The 21,399-nt window shown below is 40.1% G+C and overlaps 1 protein-coding gene across 3 annotated transcripts in view; it reads left to right on the top strand.

Annotated features, from left to right (window-relative positions):
• Positions 1-12,567, top strand: part of SPATA18 (spermatogenesis associated 18) — a 37,583-nt gene extending 25,016 nt beyond the window's left edge. For 2 of the 3 annotated variants that reach the window (XM_032851879.1, XM_032851865.1), the window contains 7 exons: positions 95-401; positions 2,086-2,244; positions 3,116-3,291; positions 6,292-6,415; positions 8,200-8,283; positions 11,438-11,483; positions 11,780-12,567. In XM_032851879.1, the coding sequence (XP_032707770.1) occupies positions 95-401; positions 2,086-2,244; positions 3,116-3,291; positions 6,292-6,415; positions 8,200-8,283; positions 11,438-11,483; positions 11,780-11,787 (904 nt within the window). In that variant the 3' untranslated portion in view covers positions 11,788-12,567. Of the gene's footprint in view, positions 1-94; positions 402-2,085; positions 2,245-3,115; positions 3,292-6,291; positions 6,466-8,199; positions 8,284-11,437; positions 11,484-11,779 lie in introns of those variants that run through there. The other variant, XR_004382001.1, reaches the window with a different exon arrangement.
• The last annotated feature ends 8,832 nt before the right edge of the window (positions 12,568-21,399 follow it).

The following is a 21,399-nucleotide window of genomic DNA, read 5'->3' as shown; positions in this document are numbered from 1 at the left end:
CCCTGGCAGGGCGCGGCTCATGGGTGTCACTTGCCGTTCACGTGGCCAGAAGCGAATCCCAGTGCTTCTCCGGCTGCTTCTTGGTTGCCAACAGGTCCGCCAGGAGCCGGACTCCCAGCCCCGGCCCTCGCAGCCGCAGCCACAGCCACAGCCGCAGCCACAGCCGCAGCCGCAGCCACAGCCGCAGCCGCAGCCGGTCCACCAGCCCCTCCACCGCCGTGGTGAAGATCAGGACCCCGTCGCCGAATCACGCCAAAATGTCCAACGTGGCACGCAAGGCTGCCCTCCTGTCCCGGTTCAGCGACGCCTATTCCCAGGCCCGTCTGGATGCTCAGTGCCTGCTGCGGCGCTGCATTGACAAAGCCGAGACTGTGCAGAGGATTATCTACATCGCCACCGTGGTAGGTGACGCCGGTGCGCTGCCCCTTGGAGGGCGGGGGCGGGGTGGGCAGCGGGTAGAAGGTGCTGGGTAAACCGGACCCTACAGCCTGAAGGAACAGCCTGGGCCTGAGGTCACAGAGGGAGGGTGGGATCTCCATTTGCTTGCTTGTTTCTTCCTTCCTTCCTTTCTTCCTCCCCCCTCTTCCTTCCCCCCTTCCTCTTGTCCTTCCTCCCTCCCTCCCTTCCTTCCTTCCTCCCATTACAAATATTTGGGATGGCTAATTTTTCACAGTCAAGAACTCTTCGTATATATCAATACTTATACCGCCCAGGCATTTGTTGAAGAAGTATCCATAAATACAGGATTATCTCAAATGAATATAAACTATGAATATAATATTATGAATATAAACTATGTTGATTTGCACCAGTCTTCCAATTGATTTCCTTTCCTTCTCAAATCAGAAGGCTGACTTGTGTTAACTCTTCCGTCTCTTGACTAAGAGTAGTTACTAAAACTTTTAGGACATGAGCTACTTGAGGATGGCAGATTAAAAGGGCTCATATAGAATCCTTAGTTCTCAAAGCAAAGGTATTGTTCTGTGGGTACCTTACTGAGATAGTAAGGGTCCATTATGAGAAATGAGGAAAAACAGTTAATATTTAAAAACAAAAGGAAACACTGGTATGAGAGCAGAATTATTGGAATCTACTGTTATCCTGCATTATTAATTTATTTCAGGAGTCTGCAAACTATGACCTGAGGGCCAGATCTTGTCCTGGCCTGCTATTTCTAAGGAAAATGCCACCTAAGAGCTAAGAATATAAGAATGGTTTTACATTTTTAGATGAGCGTAAAAAAAAAATGTGACAAAAAACTATGCATTTTTGGCAAGCGTTAAATGTTTAATCTCTGGCTCTTTACAGGAAAAAAGTTTGCCAACCGTGGTTCATTTCATTAAGAAGTCGGTGAAGGTTCTGTAAGCTTAACGGCCATGTCTCTCATGCGTAACTGAGTTTGCTCGGTGCCTACTATAACAGGCATTTAATAAATGTTTGTTGAATCAGTATATACCAGGAAATTTGTCAGATACTTGTTATGTGTCTTTATGACATAAACACAGATTGATAATTTCATTTTTGGACCAGTAATATGACATTGTGGTGGGATCATAGCATCAACCAGCACTTATAAAAAAAAAAAAAGATTTATTTACTTATTTGAGCGAGAAAGAGAAAGGGCACCGGGAGAGAAGCAGACCCTGCTAAGCACAGAGCCCTGCCTGGGGCTCGATCCCATGACCCTGAGATCATGATCTGAGCCGAAATCAAGAGTCTGGTGCTTAACCAGCTGAGCCACCCAGGCGCCCTCTAATCAGCACTTTTTAGGTGTTTATTTAACCAGAGACATCTGTTTCCTTGAACCTCTGCACTGTGCTGCCTCTCGAACTTGAGGTTACTAGAACAATGATCAACTGTCTTGAAATAGGTGAACATGCATAGTCACAGATGTATTTATGTACTTTTCAAAATTGAGGTATATATTTTCTCCCAGATTAAAATTAGTTTTGATCAACTGTATTTAATGTTCAGAAGACCCACATGATGTTGAATTTTTGGTGGGTATTCTTCCTTCGTCTCTTGCTTTGGATTTCTTTACTCCCCTTCTTCTACCTAATAAATTGGCTGCATTTTTACGTGCAGGAGGCATTCCATGTAGCTAAGATGGCATTCAGACATTTCAAGATCCGCGTGAGGAAATCGTTGACACCGTCTCTCGCGGGGTCGAATAACTTTGAAGATGCTGTCTCGGATTATATCATTTGTCATCTCGATCTATATGATTCCCAAAGCAGTGTTAACGTAAGTGTTGGGTCTCTTAGCAGGACTGGTGTGCTGCGTGCGGCTGCTCTTTCCATGGAAGACCAATAACTCAGAAATCCACCCAGTGTTCAGGATTGCTTTTATGTGACGGGATAGCAGAAATGAGCAGCGGCCAACTGACTTTGTAGAACTGGTCATTATTGGCTCTTTCTTAGACTTCTATGGGGAAAAAAAATAGTCTGACCTTTATAGTTCTAGTCTTTGGATGGGTTCTTAAGACTGGAGCTAGAATACCATAGGGCTTAAGAGCAATGGCTTTGGGGAAGGTCGGTGTAGACTCGCACCCTGGCTGTGCCACATCCTAGCTGTCTGACCTTGCACATTTACTTCACCTGTTTGTGCTTCAGTTTTCCAGCCTTTACATGGGAGCCACAATGGCCATGAACCCATCAAGAGTTCTTGAGAGGATTAAGTGAAAAACAAGCAAGTAATTTGCTTAGCATAAGACTTGGCACATAACAAACACCCAATAAGTCCAAGCTATTATAACTGCTGTTATTCTAGACTAGGAACAAGTTGGCACTTCCTGTACTTGCCCGGAATAGAAAATTGAGGAAATAATGAATAAAAGCCACTCAGTGTATTTGGTTTTAGTTTGGTGGGGGTGGGGGAGAGACTCTCTTGGCCCTTAGTACGCCATTTGTCCTCTACATCATCTTTGCTCTTTCCCCATTAGGGAAAGCACGTGTGCAGCTTTCCTAGTTTACAAACTAGTTTCCTAGTTTACAGTATCTTCACCCATGTGCTCTTTCTCTGCCCCAACCTCCCCAACCCATCATAACCCCCTTTGGATGTCAGAGCTTCTTGTCACAGGTTGGTAACAAGGGGATGCCCTCTTTTTGTTTTCCAGGATGTGATCCGAGCCATGAATGTCAATCCCAAGATTTCATTTCCTCCTGAAGTTGACTTTTGCCTGCTCAGCAACTTCATCCAGGAGATATGTTGCATTGCCTTTGCCATGCAGGCTTTAGACCCACCCCTAGATATTGCATTTGGGGCGGATGGAGAAATTTTTAATGATTGCAAGTAAGAGACATAAGAGCACAAGCTAAGGGATTTGTGTGTGTGTGTGTGTGTGTGTGTGTGTGTGTGAAACAATAAATAACCTTTTCTCTATTGCCTGGAAGCAATTTAGGGAAAAGAGCTCTGGGTGGGGAAATCAACAGACATGAGCTGACTTCCGGTCCCTGCCATGTGCTTCTCTGTGCCACAGGGCAGACCCCTCTCCTGGGCTTGTTCTCTTTCCCAGTCAAATGTGATTCAGAGGTGATGTTGTCATTTCCGCTGACTATATTGGTCTTGGGGAGAGCTAATGAGTACCTGGAACCTGTCTGGAACACTAAAAAAAAAAAAAAAGGGGCTGCCCTAAAAACACTCAAAAAAGGAACACAAATGTGTATTCCTTTTTACTGGTTTCTACTGCAGTATTTCGGCTGGGTGTCTCCAAGTAGGGCACGGAGATATATCGCTTGTGTCAGAATTACTCAAGTCTTGTTAAAAAGGCAGGCTCCTGGATCACACCCCATGCTATTTTACGCAGCGGGTTTGGAGCAGGGCTGAAGAATCTGCCATTTAACAAACACCCAGGTGTTCCTTGTGCACACCAGCGTTTGAGACTCACAGGGACCATTGGATTTCTATCAGCTTTTACATGGTAGATGTTTCCTATATAAATTAGAAGGAATTAAATTAATTTAAAACATTTTACTGAAACATTATGGGATCTTATGATACAGCTGGAGGTTACTGGGAGGAGGCCAAGCTAGTAGTTAAGAACACTGTGAAGCTTGAGGCTCTGGCATCAAGCTGCTTGGGTTCAAATCCCAGCTCTCCCACCAATTAGCTCTATAACCTGGGGCATGCTACTTAATTTTTCTGTTCCTTAGTTCCCTCTCTGTCAGATGGGGGAAATAATAATACCTATTTCCTGGGTCTGGAGAAAGTTAGTTGAACTCATTCAGAGAAAGTACTTAGGACACTGCTTGGCATGGGGACGCCTGGGTGCTTCAGTCGGGTTAAGCAGCTGCCTTTAGCTCTGATCAAGACCTTGGGGTCCTGGGATTGGGTCCCACATTGGACTCCATGTTCATTGGGGAGTCTGCTTCTCTCTCTCTCTTTACTCCTCCTCCCTGCTTGTGCACTTTTTCTTTCTGTCTCATATAAATAAGTAAAATCTTAAAAAAGAAAACAAAAAAGGACACTGCTTGGCATGTAGTGAGCACTCAGGGAATGTTAGCTCTTGGTCTTTGTTTAGATAGACGGTGGTGGCCCAATGTCCCTATGAGCTACTGATGACAGAGACTACATACCTTTCTTTTGCTTATCCAAATCACAATAATGGCGTTTCCAATGGCCTTCTAGCTTGCCATATTTTCCTGCCATTGCCCTGTTGCTGGTTTCTTTCAGATCATCGCTCCTAACACGTGTCCACTCATGGAAGAGCTGCTATTAGAACATTACACTGCAATTGACCTTTTTGATTTCCTTACTGAACATATTATTTTCATCCCTCTTCCCGTATTCCTTTCTCCTTTGCAGAACACATAGAACCACTCAAAAATGTTCATGCACTTTAGCTTATGGAATCTGCACATTTCACAGACCTCTGGGGGTCTCCTACTTCCGTGCCTTTAATCAGATGGAAAGTGTTGCTTTGTGGAGCAGTCTGTAATCTGTACCTCTGGAAGGCTGTGGAGCTGAAACTGGTTTTCCTAATAATGACTACTTGGTTCTACTTGGAGGATGTCACAGAACAAGTTTAACCCTTAAAAAAACAAAACCAAAAACAAAAACAAACCCCTGGCAGCCTTTCACATATTTGAAGCAATTCCTCATATCTTCCTACTTCTGGTCTCATGGCTTTGGGTTTTTCCATATAAAGGGGATTTGAGACTTCCTGATAGAGCAGTTTCTTTGGCCTGTGCTCCACGCTTTTTTGAGTATTCCTATTTAAGTGTTTACACTGAATGTAGTCCCCTGCTTTGAATGGAGCAGTTTAGAGAAACTAATACTTTTTCCATTCTTATTCTCTGTTAATCCAGCTAATTTGTACTAGTGTTTTCTGCTTTTTTTTTTCCAGTTATATAACACTGTTGTTGAACATTTTGAGTTCAACTGAAACCTATTGTTTACTTGTACCATGATTAAGTCTTTTATCACCTCTATCTGTGCAATTATATGCTTTTTGGACTCAATTACAGAACCTCATATGTATCCACACCATACTGTGTCTTATTAGATTCAGCTTATTGTTCCTGTCTGTTGAGCTATTTTTTTTAAAGATTTTATTTATTTATTTGACAGAGAGATTGCAAGTAGGCAGAGAGGCAGGCAGAAAGGGGGGGGAAGCAGGCTCCCTGCTGAGCAGAGAGCCCGATGTGGGGCTCGATCCCAGGACCCTGAGATCATGACCTGAGCTGAAGGCAGAGGCTTAGCTCCCTGAGCTACCCAGGCACCCCTGTTGAGCTATTTCTTGATACTGTCATTTGTTTCTCTTTTCTTACCCATCCCTAGCCTTTGAATGATTTACCTACAATTCATGAAGGTCATTGGTGAACATGTTACTTATCAAAGGATTGAGAGAGAGCCGAATTCAAGGTTTTATTAACTCATTAGTTATTTCACTTTGGGGTATGATCATTGAACCAGTTTCTACCCCACCTACTTAAGTCTATCATCCACCTACATTTCTCTTATTTTGTCCACAAAGAGAGCATGAGAAATCTTTCAGGATACCTATAGGATTTCAGATGTCTCTGTCTCCTATGTTTCCCTGAATGGTAACTTGTAATTCTGAGAAAGGAAGGAATGCTTTTAGCCTGACCTAGCTTGTTCTATGCGAGTCCATGTTGAGTCCTATCCCTGGTTGCTATTTTAAGAGCCCACAACCATCTCTTTGGTAAGAGAATCAGGATCCATATTCATCTAGACTGAGCATAATAAAAAATGAAAACTTACCCTGATGACCTCCAGTTATACTGCATCATAACTTAACCTTTATTTTGTTCTTTTGTGTGTTTAAAATAGGTACCGTCGCAGCTATGACTCTGATTTCACTGCTCCCTTGGTCCTCTATCACGTGTGGCCTGCTCTCATGGAGAATGACTGTGTCATTATGAAGGGAGAAGCTGTCACCAAGAGAGGGGCTTTTGTACGGTGGCCTTGCATAGTGACAATTCATCCCAAGTGTTTGATTCACAAGTTCGAGAACATTTATAAACCCAGAGATTCTATAGAGGAAGTCTAAAGTTGTTTGATAAGGTTTCATACAAAGGAGAGGAAACATATTGGTTGGGAAAGAAGAGATTCCTTTCTTTGATTCATCCATGATTCTTCATAATTTCCTGGAGTGACTTCTTTGTCTGTTGCTCTGTTTATAAGATGAAACTAGTCATATTTGCCTCCTCCATCTTAGAAATATGTTATTATAAAGGCAAACTTTTTGAGCTTGTCTTATTGGAGGCCCTCTATGATTCTAAGCTTTGGGAAGTGATCAATTAACTTTCAGGAAGCAGTTGGCCATATTTTTACTGGCGATTATCCATGTTGGGAAACGATGAATGTGCTGTTGTTCTCTCCTTGGTATGATGTATAGGGAGGCGGGGAGGGATGAAAAAAAGAAGGCAGAGGAGGTGGGGAGAGAGTAGCACATCAGTTTTGGAGGGTTACTTCCTGTGTGCAATGGTTGTAAAATGTTTTGAACATGGTAAATAATTGAGCAGCCCTCAAAATGGAGTTGTAGCTACGAACGTGTATTAATGTGTGTTGTGGTGGAGGCTGGGTGGCTACGGGGGCTTGGGTATTCCGTGTAGTTCACACAATGGAGTTTTTATCCTACCCTTCCTAGAAAGAATTAAGTGAATTCTAAAGGGAAGCTCTTCAGTCCAGCGTAAAGCCACCATCTGGGTTGGCTCAGATCCCGTTCTCTTTGAGTGAGAGAATAGGGAAGCGCTTCAATGGCATTTTTCCTAATATGGGAGAATAGGAGTAGAGTATTTTAAAAGAACTTAAGGGTTTTTGCAGCTTAAACATTCCACTATAGTGAATAGTATCTCAATAAATTATTTTGTACTATGAAAGTTGAACCTACAGAAATTGGGTTGGGTTGATCTGACAGTCACCATGGTCTATGATGAATGAACTTATAAAACATGCTGCTTGCTCCTGCAACTATAACTTTCTGTTAAGAAATTCTAATTGTGGACTCTCTGTAGTGCAATTTGGAAGGGAGGGAGAGGAAATAGCCACTATTTGTATATCCTACATCAAATAGGCATTTTAATTTCCTTCTTCCTCTGCTCAAACATATCACCAACGTTTTCCCCAGCTTAAACTCCTAAAACAAAATGTGAAAACCCTAAAAGGAAGTACTTGGAATAAAAGAAATAGTTGAATGAAGGGAAATTTGTAAGAAGAATTTTGCTAGTAAGATCTCTTTATAGTCAATATAGTTTTCTTATTCATTACTTTCGTTAGTACATGGGCAGCCATGTTGATTCCCTCCCTCCCTCCCTCATTCATTAATTCATTTCATCCAACAGTATTCATTTATTCAATAGTCACTTATGACTATTATGATTCAGCAATGAACAAAAGAGACCCAAATCCCTGCCCACATGGGGCTTATATTCTCTGACACTTACAAGCTTGAATGTAATTTCTAACGATTTACTCATCAAAATGAAATTCTAGCACCAAGACTTTGAGTATCCCAAAGTTCACTGTAATGGGGTTTTATCTGAGAAACACCCTGAAGTTATTGTCAAATATTGGGTAGCTGTAGGAACTGTAGTGAAGTGTGTGTCTCATGCTGACTGATGCCCAGTAATGGGCAAGTGTAATCGTATCAGGAAAACCTTCTACTCCATGGGATTGCATATTGTTTTAAGCCATGCGAGCTTTCACAAATTACTATTTTTCTCTCTCTCTTTTTAGTGGAATTCGGTGCGATCTGTAAGTCGATGTCGAAGCAGGAGTTTAAGTCCCATCTGCCCCCGTAGCCGTATTGGTTTAAGCACGGTATATATCTAATAATTTTTATGCAAAGCATCTTATGGTTGACATTCTTATCTCCAACAGTCACCTCTACAAGAGGGGATTATAAGTCTATAGGTAGAAAGAAAACCTGTTGCAATAACCCCAAACTGATTTTTATGCTACCTCGCTCTAAGAAATTTATCATTCTAGAAAGAAGGAAGTAGAGGTCATGTTTTCCTTAATTACTTGAAAGAATAATAGACTTTGCATATTTCGTAGTTTTATTTTTGTTTTGGAGTGAAAATGGGAAAGAGATACAGTCTTCTGAACAGAGGACGGAATGACCCAAACAGAGGTCCTCGGTTTCTCTTCAACTTATTGCACGAGTTTTGAGAAATTGCTCAAATGGTCTAGATTCCAGTACTGTGTAAAGGGCATTGTAGGTATTAATTTTCCTCTACACTTCAAAGTAGGAAGAATAACATTGGTCTCCTTGTGTATTAGTTCTTGGGAGGATTACTAATACCTCTGTCAAAAAAAAAATAACAGCAAAAACATTTTTGAAAACCAAAAACATTATTATGCTTCACCACTGTCGATTTATTCGACAAATAATATTTAGTCAATGTCTTTTGAGTACAGGACTGGATCAAGACATCTGGACACCAAATTGGCTAGTAATTTGCTGTTCCTTCGAATAAAAATTCTTTAAATATTTGTTCAGTCTTATTTTAGGGAGAGTGGTGGAGGAGAACTGCAGTTGGCAGGGCTCCAGTTATCTGGGATTATCTCTAGTCATGCAACTCATGCCATAAACTTCTAAAACTTCCTCTGTAAAACAAAATAAAAAAACAACCACCCCCACCCTCCGTTAATAAGGTCTACTTCTCTCAGTTTAGTGAGCATCTATTACTTCAACATGCTCTTTAACAAATATCATTTCCTTTTCTGATGGATGCTAGATTTGCAGAGAGGGGACACAAACATGATGAAAACATGGTCTCTTCCTTGAATGGGTTTCAATATAGGAAGATCAACATGATTTCAACAAAGTCACTAAGTGTGGTATATGCCACCATCCATGCAAGAGGCATGAAGGACTATAGCCATAGAGAGGGTAGGGACTGTTTCTGGACTTGGTAGTGAGGAAGGGGTTCATGGGCAAGTTGGTACTTGATTTGGTTTTTTAGAATGGATGGAATTTCAATGAGCTGGGAAATTAAGGAGGGATATCCAGAAAAAGGAAATAGCCCGAGAATGGAAAAGGCATGTATCTGACACAGATCTTTCCTCATAGAGATTTTAATATAACTGACATCCATATTCATGAATAAGTATTTATGGTGGGTAAAAGCAAAAGGATAGTGCATTTAATGGACTGAAAAATAAAAAAGAAATCTTGAGAATTTTATCCTGCAAGAACCTCAATCTCCTTATTCTAAGATGACATGGCTTACCAAAGAGCAGTAGACACCTCAAGCATTCACAGACAGGGCAAATTTTTCCTCTGGACTCTCACTGGAAGGTTTATTTATTGGTGGGCAGTGTCCCTCCAATAAAACCCTCATGCATGTTTCACACCCCTTCTCTTTCCTGCTTTGTGCCCAAGCAGAATCAAATAATTTAAACTTTAGATGAAAATAAAATACATTCTTTTTTTTTTTTTTTTTTTTTAAGTAGGTTCCACACCCAACGTGGAGCTTGAACTCATGAATCTGAGATCAAGGGTTGCATGCTCTACTGAGTGAGCCAGCCAGGTGCCCCTAAAATATATTATTAACGGTGAAGCCACTGCCCACTTTCTGGCCCTTTCCACCATCCTTTCCTTACAGTGATTGGGTACACCTGCAAAATAAAATACAAATATTTTTAGTTAGTCTGGTTTTTGGCTTATGAGGTCTTGATGCATCCAGAACAGCTTTCATTTTTGTTAGTGTCTATTTAAAGTTTTTGAAAGCTCAGAGCAAGAATGTTGCTTGTAGTCAGTTATTTCTGAATCATAACAGGTGTCTAGGTATAGGCAGTGGATTTTGCTTAGTGAAAGCAAAGGTGAGATTTTTTAAATAAATTTTTTAATTTTTAAAATAATTTAAATTAAATTAAATTATAAATTTAATTAATGAATTTATTTAATCAATAAATTAATAAATAATGTCCTTATATATAAATAATGAACAAAATTATCATTATTAATAAATTAAATAAATTTAATTTAAATTTAAAATTTAATTTAAAATTAAATTTAAAAATTTAAAAACTTTTTCGGGCACCTGGGTGGCTCAGTGGGTTAAAGCTTCTGCCTTTGGCTCAGGTCATGATCCCAGGGTCCTGGGATCGAACCCCGCATTGGGCTCTCTGCTCAGTGGAGAGCCTGCTTCCCCCACCCGCCCTCTCTGCCTGTCTCTCTGACTACTTGTGATCTCTGTCTGTCAAATAAATAAAATCTTTAAAAAATTTTTTTTTTAATTTTTAAAATAAAAATATTTTTAAAAGTTTTTAAATAAAAAAATTGCTTTGAAAGCAAAGGTGAGATTTTCTGGAAAATGATTCTTTCCAGGGTGGTTTTTTTTTTTTTTTTAAGATTTTATTTATTTACTTGACAGGGAGAGATCACAAGTAGACAGAGAGGCAGGCAGAGAGAGAGAGAGAGGGAAGCAGGCTCCCTGCTGAGCAGAGAGCCCGAAGCGGGACTCGATCCCAGGACCCTGAGATCATGACCTGAGCCGAAGGCAGCGGCTTAACCCACTGAGCCACCCAGGCGCCCCTTTCCAGGGTTTTGGACACAGGACATGATTCATATAGAGATCTGATGGAGAGCGTTTGATCATTTTAGCTTTAATTGGGTAATCTACTACTATTAATAACTCTTTTCTGGAAAGTGTTGAATTCGACGTGGCCACGGAGCACCCGATCTCAATGTCTTCAGCAGCTATTAAAACAAACAAACAAGCAAACAAACCAGCTTAGGCCACTGAGCCCAGATTTTATTGAATGACATGATTGAAACCACATTGAGGGCCCATTTACTTCAGGATGTATAAGAGGACTCGCATTGCTCAACCTCAGAGTTGACCATCATAGTTCTAAAGTGTCTCAGAACAACTATTTAGCTGGTTTTAGGAATAAAACATCAAAGGGATTCATTCTTTGGGCTCCATCTCCTGTGTCATTCATGTGACTCCTCTGTATTTTCCAGATATCTCGAAGCCGGAGCCCTTCTCCAATAAGATGCGGATTGCCGAGTAAGTGGGAAGGTTTAGACGGCTTTTTGATACCCTTCTTAACCCTCAGCCCCGTGCAGCAAAATGAATGTTTCGCCTCCCAGGGAACATCTCTGATCTCCACCTCACACCTTCATTTCCGGGCCCTTCCATTGATGGTGCCCTAGTGGGTCCCTTGGGTGACATGGGAGGAGCCTCTGAGTGAGAGGTTTTATCGATGTAGACCCAGATCCGTCCCCCCCACTTTCATTTAGGTCCTTCCAAAAGAGAATCTAAGAAAGTGACCATAATCAAGAACTCTTTGTTTTTCTCCCTAGGGTTTTAAAGCCACCAGACGTGTCCCTTTGCTACAGTACATCTGCACCAGCAACTTCCCAAGTGCCTGTCTCCTGTGCCTGCCTCAGAACTCACTTAAGATAATGTGAAAATGCAATTCTGTGTATCCCTCCACACGGAGAGTTAAATGTTTTGGCTTAGCATGTTTGTAACTTCAGATATATTGCATTTTATTTTATTTTAGAGATACAAATTCCATTACTTTGATAAAAACGATTGCATAGGTGTTTAGGATCATATTCATTTGAAGCAAAGTCCCTCAGGGTTTTCATCCTCAGATACTAGGTTCTTCTGTGGCAACTGTAGAAACTTAAGCGGAGGATATTTGCCAAGTGGAGTTCAAAAGACAGAGTCAGTTTAGTTTACAGATGAATCATAAATGTTATAATTGCTGGTATTAGCTTAAGGCTTAGAAACAATATTGAGTGTTTTAATTTTCTTTTGTTTGGAAGACGGCCCTAATCCCAGGCTGGGGAATTTGTCCTAGTAGTGGTGACTTCGGGCTACACGTAGATGGCATTGATTTCAGAGAATCAAGTTCACTGGCTGGCTTCTCTTTTCCTGATTTGAGACTGCCCTGTTCGGTTTAGTTGGGTACCAATGCCAAAGCTACTTACCTGAGGAAATGTTCTTGCTTCATAAATGGGGAGAAGTGATTTGGCTGGAAGCCAGCCTTGAGAGAAATGTTAATTACTTCGTGTTTAACTCGTGGGAATGTTTCATACAGTTTTAATGTACATGTTACGTATAGAAACGACATGGACATGTGCCGTATCTGGTCCACCTAGTTGTTTGCAAATTCAGATCTAAGAAGTGCATCTGACTAAAAATATCTAAGCTTGGGCCTTAAAACTAGGGGTACCATTTATTGATTTTTTTTTAAAGATTTTATTTATTTGACGCAGATCACAGTGGACAGAGAGGCAAGCAGAGAGAGAGGAGGAAACAGGCTCCCTGCGGAGCAGAGAGCCCTATGTGGGACTCGATCCCAGGACCCTGAGATCATGACCTGAGCTGAAAGCAGCGGCTTAACCCACTGAGCCACCCAGGTGCCCCCATTTATTGATTTTTAAATTGAGCCTCTATACCTTGATTTCTTTACTGTGAAGGACTGTTGAAAAAGTTCAAGTTTAATGTAATAACGGAACGTAGCTTTCCCAAGATAAGTGATGTTCTGCCTGCTCCCACTCCCCGCCCCCCACACTTTAATGTGGTCTTAGACATAAGACTCATGAATGACTGCTTTCTCTGTGTGCCTTTTGGAGAGAAAGTCTGAATTGATCACAGCTTGGTCTGCATAAACTCAGTGCCTAAACTAGCACCTAATGCTTTTTAGGTGGAAAACAAAACAAAACAAGACAAACCCAAAGCAAGAACTTCTCTGAACCATCTTGTCCCTTGTGCTGGTAGCTAGAGATGAGGAGAGACCTCCTCCAGCCCTGTCCCTTAGGTCTAATGGTCACCAACTTGATTCTCAAATGTGAGGTTCATTTTTCTCCCTCTGTGTGTTTTTATGTAGTCATCGCATCGAGGCGAGGCAGCCTGCTGAAAGGAGGACTTGGTGTTTAGGTAGTTCCAGTTCTGGCTTGGTCATCAGTTGGCTGTGTGGCCTTGAACAAGTTACTCCACCTCTCTGAGTCTCAGTTTTATTTTAGAGTGTGTAGGTTGGATGAGATTAGTTGTTCTCTCAATGCTTACAAATTCAGTGTTCCTTTATAACAAATGTTCTGGTTATTCTAAAATAAAATTCAATGTCCATATGACCCAAATGCATATATACTTTTAAACAATGAGTATAGTATCCTAATTTTGTACAAAGCAGTAAAAAGGAAAAGCAGTTTTTAATAACATGGGCTTCAGTCAGAAGGCTTCGGTCTTGCCATCTTAGATGATAAGATGAAATCATAGATGCTTACCCCTGTGTGTAGTCATGAGCTACAAATGCAGATCAATGAGCATTGTGTTGGCAATATCACGAATAGCATTGGATATGAAATTCTGAAATGGAGCACAACTCCTGATAAAGTTTTGAACAAAATCTTAGTCATGACTTGATTTACATAGTAAGCACATTTCTGGAAAAGTCGGTGTATATTAAAACCATGCAACTATTACTCTGTGTTTTTTTTTTTTTTTTTAAATCTCACTAAGCAATGAGAATTCATTTTTAGGAGTTGAACTGGGGAACACATGCCCTGACTTAGAAAATGTTGACACATAGCTCAGTTTATTTGCTCTATATCTTGACTGGCCACTTGTCATTTCTCAGGTCTCTCATTTGAACTGTAACCACACAGGGAACAGTGGTGAAGAGTCTAGAATAATTTTTGGAAAGGATTCACAAAAGCAAAGGAGGTTGACCTGTACTCATCTGGGCATGCACCTTAGTCTTAGTAACTTTGAAATATGAAAAACTCCTACTTTGTCAACTGGTAAATGTCAATTTCTGTATGATTGATTTAACATCTAATAATAAAATCAAGAAAAGGAGCACTTCTGTATCTGTAGGTTCTTTGCAATGAGATGATTCCCGAGTTGAGCAATAGCTTTTCCCCATCTCCATTCTGTAAGGTCTGAACCAGGGCCATGAACTCATTCCATAAGTCTGAACCACACCCTTGCTCTGGCATTAACCCTTTGATTGCTGCAATTTTATGCTGTAGCTTAACTGCCAGCTTTAGTTAATTTTATTCACAATCTATTGTCATCATATTCGAGATACTGTCTCTGAATAGTACTTTACCATTTTTATGGAGCTCGCACTTAACATTATTTCAGTTGCTCCTACAGCAAATTCAGACGTGTCTTCAACTTACAGGTAAGGAAGCTGTTCCTCTAATACACCATGCCAAAACTTCTTCCAAGGCCTTTTTGTTCAGAATCACATTCTTTTTTTTTTTTTCCCTTCTGTCGTGGCCTATAGCATCAGTTCTTTTGTTTACTAGTTCATTCATTCCTACACTCTTGAACACTTACTCAGCGTGTAGCCTGGGTATGCTAGATTCGGTACCCACTCCTGGAGGTAGAGCAGTGGACAGGGTTCTGGCCCTCAGGGAGCTTGATGTTATGTCCAGTTGCATTCTTTGGTCACAGGAGGCAGATAATGACGGAAGACAAAAAAAAAAAAAATAGGATCAGTACAGCATATCAGTTGAGGGATTTAAATAGATTAATTGGGAGGGCAAATACCCATATAGAAGAAGTTATGCAAGCAATAAGAGAAATGTGGTGAACTGCAGAGGAGACCGTAATTCAGTGCAACTCACTTGTCATTCACAGGTGAATTATGCAACCTTTTAACAAACACCTACTACACCTATGATCCCAGGATCATTAATAATAAAATGAGTGTGGGGAGGAGGAACTCCCAAGGTCAGTTTTAACATTTCCCATTACTACAGCTGTGCATTCCACCTGCTGTTACTCCTAAACTCTAGGGCGATTTGCAGACCATTCTAATTCATTTCTAGGCACACCACGTCCTTCATGAGGAAGATTGCTGCCAACAGTGTTCTATAAGGTTGGAGTTGAGTGAGAGATTTCTTAGTAGTATGATTTTGGATAGAATCATACCTATAATTAAGGGCAGAGGGTTGTGGATCTCTTAAGAAACCAGTATTACAAACTGCATTAGGTCATTGAAATGTGAGCCCAGGAACCATATGGGTAAGTGACATTCGGTGGGTGTCTACCGTTCAAATACCAAAGCAGTGAAGTGTGTTGGTCTTAATACAGTGAATGAACAGGGGCCTTGGAAATAAAGCAGGAACTAATTTTCTTATTTTAAAATGAAATGTAATTGGACAATTTCATGCTTTAAAAATTGCCCACTGGATGCCAACATGAATATTATACTTTCCATAGTTTCATTGACAATTACTGTACCAAGATTGGGCAGCTAACTCTGTTTTCTATTGGATGAGCAACAAAATAATGTGACAAATGGGTATGTAATACTCTATTTCAATAGCGTTTAAGCCATGATTTTCGTGATACAACCAAAATAACGTATTGAAATATGTTGTGAAATATAGGTTAGAAAAGGTCTTTAGTAATTGGACAGATGTCAGAAGATCTTGAGTACCATTTGATAAGTCAGAACTTTTAGCAATTGATAGCTGTTCTTGGGAGGCTGGGGTGAGACATTTCATTTCTCTTGTCCTTAGTTTTCTTGTCTTAGACCAGGGAATAAGGTTTGGAGCCATGTCTTCAGAGTAAGAGGGTTTAGGATTGGCTCAGCTGGGCAAGGCACCAGCTGAAGCAAGACTAGAAATGTCAGTTGTTCCTTTGTCATTACTTCTCTTAAGAATCCCTTGCTGAAGCTTGTAAAATGGTGCTCTAGGCACTGTGTGAGGCCCTGGGGACACAATGGTGAACAAGACTTTGAGTTGTGAAGAGAACGTGCTCAGTAGTCTTTGGCAATGTGTACCTGTGAGATGGGTCTGCGATCTCTCTTAAAGACGGCGCGGTGACTGGTGATGACCTCTTGTTTGGGAGATCATCTTAAGTCCATTATGTTGATAGTGGGTTGAATCAATCTTCCATCGCACTGTCATCTACAAACCCAGACTTAGCACCCAGTAATAACTTACTGAGGGAGGTTTCTCAGCTTAATGTGACCTGTGGTGAGAATGATTTGAGGAGATACACGTGCAGCTTAAAATAACACGTTGGAAGTGGCATGGAGGTCATAAAGAACTTTGGACTCACCGTTAGAAGGGAGGCATGAATCAGAATCAGAGTAGACGCATTGTCAAGGCTGATGAGTCTACTTTCCACAGAAGCAATTTTAGGTAACCTGACAGGAAGGCCTCCCAGTCACTTGTATTTAATTGACAGATTCTTGACATTTCAGTTTGAGAGCTGTACTCAGACTGAAGACTCTGAAGGATGTTAGAATACAAATGCAAATAACTTGGAGCAGTAACCCCAGAGTTCTAATGAGGTTTTGGATTCTTTCCTGAAAAGTGATAGGGATAGAGGGAGAGACAAGGGACAGAGGGACTATAAGGGCCTCGAGTAGGTGACTAGTATTCGTGGGTTATGTAATAGCAAGATTTTTCCATTTGAATGGGGGTAGTCCAAGGCATGAAAACCAGCTTTCACTTCTTCTGCTGCTGGGTCTGGTGTGAGCAGTCTTACTGGCCAGCCAGAGTTTTCTTTCCAAAAGGCAGCTTCATCTCAGAAATGGTTGCTACAGCCTGGACATTTGTGTCCCCTGCCCCAAATTTATATGTTGAAACCTAATCCCCAAAATGATAGTTATTGGGAGGTTTGTCCTTTGGGAGGTGTTTAGGGCATTTGGGTGGAGCCCTCATGAGTAGGATTGGTGCCCTTATAAAAGAGATCCCAGAGAACTCCCTCATCCCTCTCCCTATGTCAGCAAGAAGATGGCTGTCCATGAAGGATGAAGTGGTCCTTGCCAGGCACTAAATCTGCTGGCACCTTAATCTTGAACTTCCCAGCCTCCAGAACTGCAAGAAATAAATGTTTGTTGTCTAAAATACCCACTCTATGATATTTTTGTTATAACATCCTGAACAGACTAAGACAGGGGTTGCCTTTGGTCCAAGACCCATTTGTGTGCATACTTGAGGATATCGCTACAACTCACTGGCCTTGATGTGTTATCACTGACCTTTCTTGGTTTGATTTGAAATTGTCCAGCTGAAAATAAGGAGAGGGGTAGATGGGGTGGAAAAAATAAAATAAAAACTTTTGGGTTTTCTTTGATTAGAAAAATAAATTTCTCTTGGATGTTTTAAGAGTGATAGTGTAATCCAATATTTATACTTTATATTGATAATTTGACAGAAAACTTAAGAAGACCTAACATTTCCCAGAAAATCCTCTGTGGAATACTAGTAACAAGTATTTAATCTGGCGTTTCCTATATGCCAGACACTGTGCCAAACACTTGGTGTTATTAAACCTCCTGTACAGATGGAGAAGCGAAGACTGTGGGTCATTAATAAGTAACCTAATCCCAAGTCATGAAGTTAGTAAGTGTTGCAACGAAAGTTCAAACCCATGTTTTCTCATGTTGAGCCCGCCATCTTTCACCAAGTCTGTAGGATGTTAGCAAGATGTGAGGTGAAAAAAAGTATCTTGAGGTTTGGAAAAAGGAGTTAAAAGATGAGTTGAACTCTTCTTTTCTGCCAGACCCTGAAGAGCCCTCCATCATCTGCTGTTCATGGGAAACTTCGGGGAGAATATTATATGCAGCACCTTGCAAATTTATTTCACCATGGACCCCTTATTTCATGGCAGTCTTCTAAAGGTATTGTTCTAGAAGACCCATTTTCTGAATGCCTCCTTAGGACCTATTTATTGTGTTTTAGAATTACAGATGCTGCTAACCACTGGGAGTTAGGCTTTCTCAACTTCTACATGTGGAGGAAGAATCTTGGTTTTATCACCTGTTGAGACTTTTCCCCAATAAATAAGTTCCTAAATAAGGAGCCTAAAATGGAAATCACTTTTTATCTCCTTTTTTTTTTTTTTTTTTTTTTTGAGATGAGAGGGAGAGAGAACACAAGCAGGGTAGGGAGGGGCAGAGAGAGAGAATTTCAACCAATCTCCACACCCAGCCTGAGGTGGGGCTCAATCTCACCACCCTGAAATCATGACCTGAGCCGAAATCAAGAGTCAGACACTTAACTGACTGAGCCACCAGGTGCCCCTATTTTTATTCCTTATACCTCTGCTTATCTTTTCCTTTTGTCTTATTTTCTTCACACTTCTATTAATTGTATCATGAAATAGAATCCCCTCGAGCCCCATATCTAGGTCAGGGTGGTTTTTCTAGCATTCGTGTTTTTCCTTAAATCTCTGACCCTGTCACACCTTTGTTGCTTTGTTTCTACTTTTTTTTTTTTAAGGTTTAATTTATTTATTTGACATACAGAGATCACAAGCAGGCAGAGAGGCAGGCATGGGGGCGGGTGGAAGCCGGCTCCCCGCTGAGCAGAGAGCCTGATGTGGGGCTCGATCCCAGGACCCCAAGATCATGACCTGAGCCGAAGGCAGAGGCTTTAACCCACTGAGCCACCCAGGCGCCACTGTTTCTACTTTCTATCTCATTCTCTTCTACTTTCTCTCTTTTCCAGAGTTTGTTTCCTAGTTAGTATCCCTAATGCACATTCATGTACATGTAATACATAAACTTTAATATCGTTATAAATCAATGAAAAAAACAAGTGAATATTACTCAAAATTAAGACACTGAATGGCATTAAATATAAAGATGGGCGTATCCTGATTCATATAATGCATTAATCTATGAAAATTTCAAATAATTATTTTCCAAAATTTTGAAATTTAGGTTATTAAAAGTAATTCTTTGAATTATACTTAAACTTTCAATAAGTTGGAGCTGTGTTCATATTTATGTCTTAAGTCGCTTCAATCAAAATGTTGACTAGTGTTTCCCAAATTTATTTGATGATGAAAATCACTTGTCAAGTTTATCAGAGACAGATTCTTGAGCTCCACTCCAAGTGTCTGAATCAGAATGTCCAGGGGCATCTGTATTTTTAATACCAGCAGACACGTTTGAAAAACACTGGTCTATATCTGGTCCTAAAGATCCATAAGCAAAATATTGCAGGAATAATTTATTGCATATATTATGTTGTCCTTAGCTTTCTAAATGAAAAAAATAATGTATTAATTTAAAAACCTCTGAAATTTTTAAATTATTTGCTACACTCTAGTAATAGGTAAATTATGGAAATTTGGCATATTCATTCTTTTTCTGCACACCTAACAGTATGGCCAATTATAGGCTATACAAGTAGATTTTTGACAAAAGAAAAGGAAGAAAAAGGATAGCAGTCTTATTTTTCTTCCTTAGAGGTTAAAATTGTCCTCTTCTGTGTTTCAAGCTTGGATAGTTTCTCTGTTGAATTGTCAGAATAAGTATTTCTTACTAAACTCCTAAGTTATCTATCCCCTTCGACCCTGTAGGTTTGTGTTCACTGTGTGTAACTAAGAGAGTCGTAGTTAGAGTAATGGCTCCCCATTGGCCATAGTTTGCCTAGTCATGGTTTTATCCCAAATGGAGCTAGTCACTTGAATAATTCAGGCTTAGGAACCTCTTTATGATTATTCATAGGAGTCTCTAGAGAAAAATCTAAAACAGACTCCAACTGACCTGCAAATATTAGACCTCACAGATGGCCTACCTCCACTGGGATTTTCCCAAACATTGAGTAGAGGAGAGAAATTTGGTTCTTTCTGTTTAATTTGCAAAGTCCCAAATGACCCAAAGAGAAGATTGGAAGTGAACCTGTTTCACCTTCCATTCATAAAAACTGAAGCACTTTTTCTTCTTTTCTTTTTAGAGCCTGATGTAATCTCACATCAAGACAGTGTCTAAGCTGAAAAGCAGGTTCTAAACTAGCTCCAGAAAAGAAATACTGATTCATATGGGCCAAATGAAACCCCAGTTTGAATGTGCCAATATTTGAAATGCATGAGCTAACAGTTCTAATAGAGATGCTTTAGTGGAAACGATAGATTTTTTTCTTAATATTTTCCTTGCCTGAATTTAGCTTTTCTTCATTGAATAGCCAGATGTGGTAATGTAAGATGAAACAACATTGATTATTGGAAACTAAATTTGCAAAATTTCTTGAGATTATTTCTCCCTTCTTAACCAAGTTGATCCACAATTAGAGGAAATTCTAGGAACATAAATCAATTCTAATTTTTGGTGCTTTCTGAATCTCTAGTTCATTTAGGCTGGGTTTTTTTCGCCTGGAAAATGTTATGGATTTAGCCACGAGATGGCAATGTTGCTTAAGAAGTGAGAGGATGCCAGTAGTGAGACAAAATGGTGAAGAAATAGCCAATTCCTTCGAAAAAGTCTGTAACTTAATTACTGGTTTTACTGCTCTCCATAAATTTGGAGAATAACTTAAATTAATGGCGAATGGCCAGGCATAAAATACAAAGAGTATGCTAAAAAATGTGAGTGTTAAATAACTATATCATTAAACCTAATAAAGGGTATGGCATTTAATACCCAAGGTTTGGGAAGAAATCCCTCTGTGAAAACAAATTTTTTTTTATAATTTAATTTTAAAATCCTCTTATGCAACCTAACACCAGCGTCCTGTCAACTTAGAGTTCTTATTAAGATATAATTCAGTTTGTTAATAAATTTTTTTAAACAAAGCTCTTTGCTCTTAAACATGGAAGAGGAGAACTTGATGGTTTCTTTAATGATCTTCTAAGACGTCCAAGATTTTTCAAATTATTAAGATTTCCCATGGCTCAGTTTCAGAAATCCTTAGAGTTATTTTAAGAAAATATTTTAGTTTTCACCTGGAAGATGGAATAATATTGCTGAGAAACTCTCTTCAGAAACTGCAGGAACTCACTGGAATAATATTGCTAGAATGTTTGAAAAAAACCACAATTCTACATGAGAGGAAGACAAATTTGTAACATTAATAACTATTTTCTTTAAAATCACCTCTCAGAAGCAGAGATGTTTCTTGTCAAGAATGAAGATTTCTGGGGCACCTGGGTGGCTCAGTGGGTTAAAGCCTCTGCCTTCGGCTCAGTCATGGTCTCAGGGTCCTGGGATCGAACC

The sequence above is a fragment of the Lontra canadensis genome, unplaced genomic scaffold (genome assembly GCF_010015895.1).
Source record: "Lontra canadensis isolate GAN:19392208 unplaced genomic scaffold, GSC_riverotter_1.0 scaffold1, whole genome shotgun sequence".
Lineage (NCBI taxonomy): Eukaryota > Metazoa > Chordata > Mammalia > Carnivora > Mustelidae > Lontra > Lontra canadensis.
The sequence above is the reverse complement of the archived record's forward strand: the minus strand, read 5'-3'. Positions and strand labels throughout refer to the sequence as shown.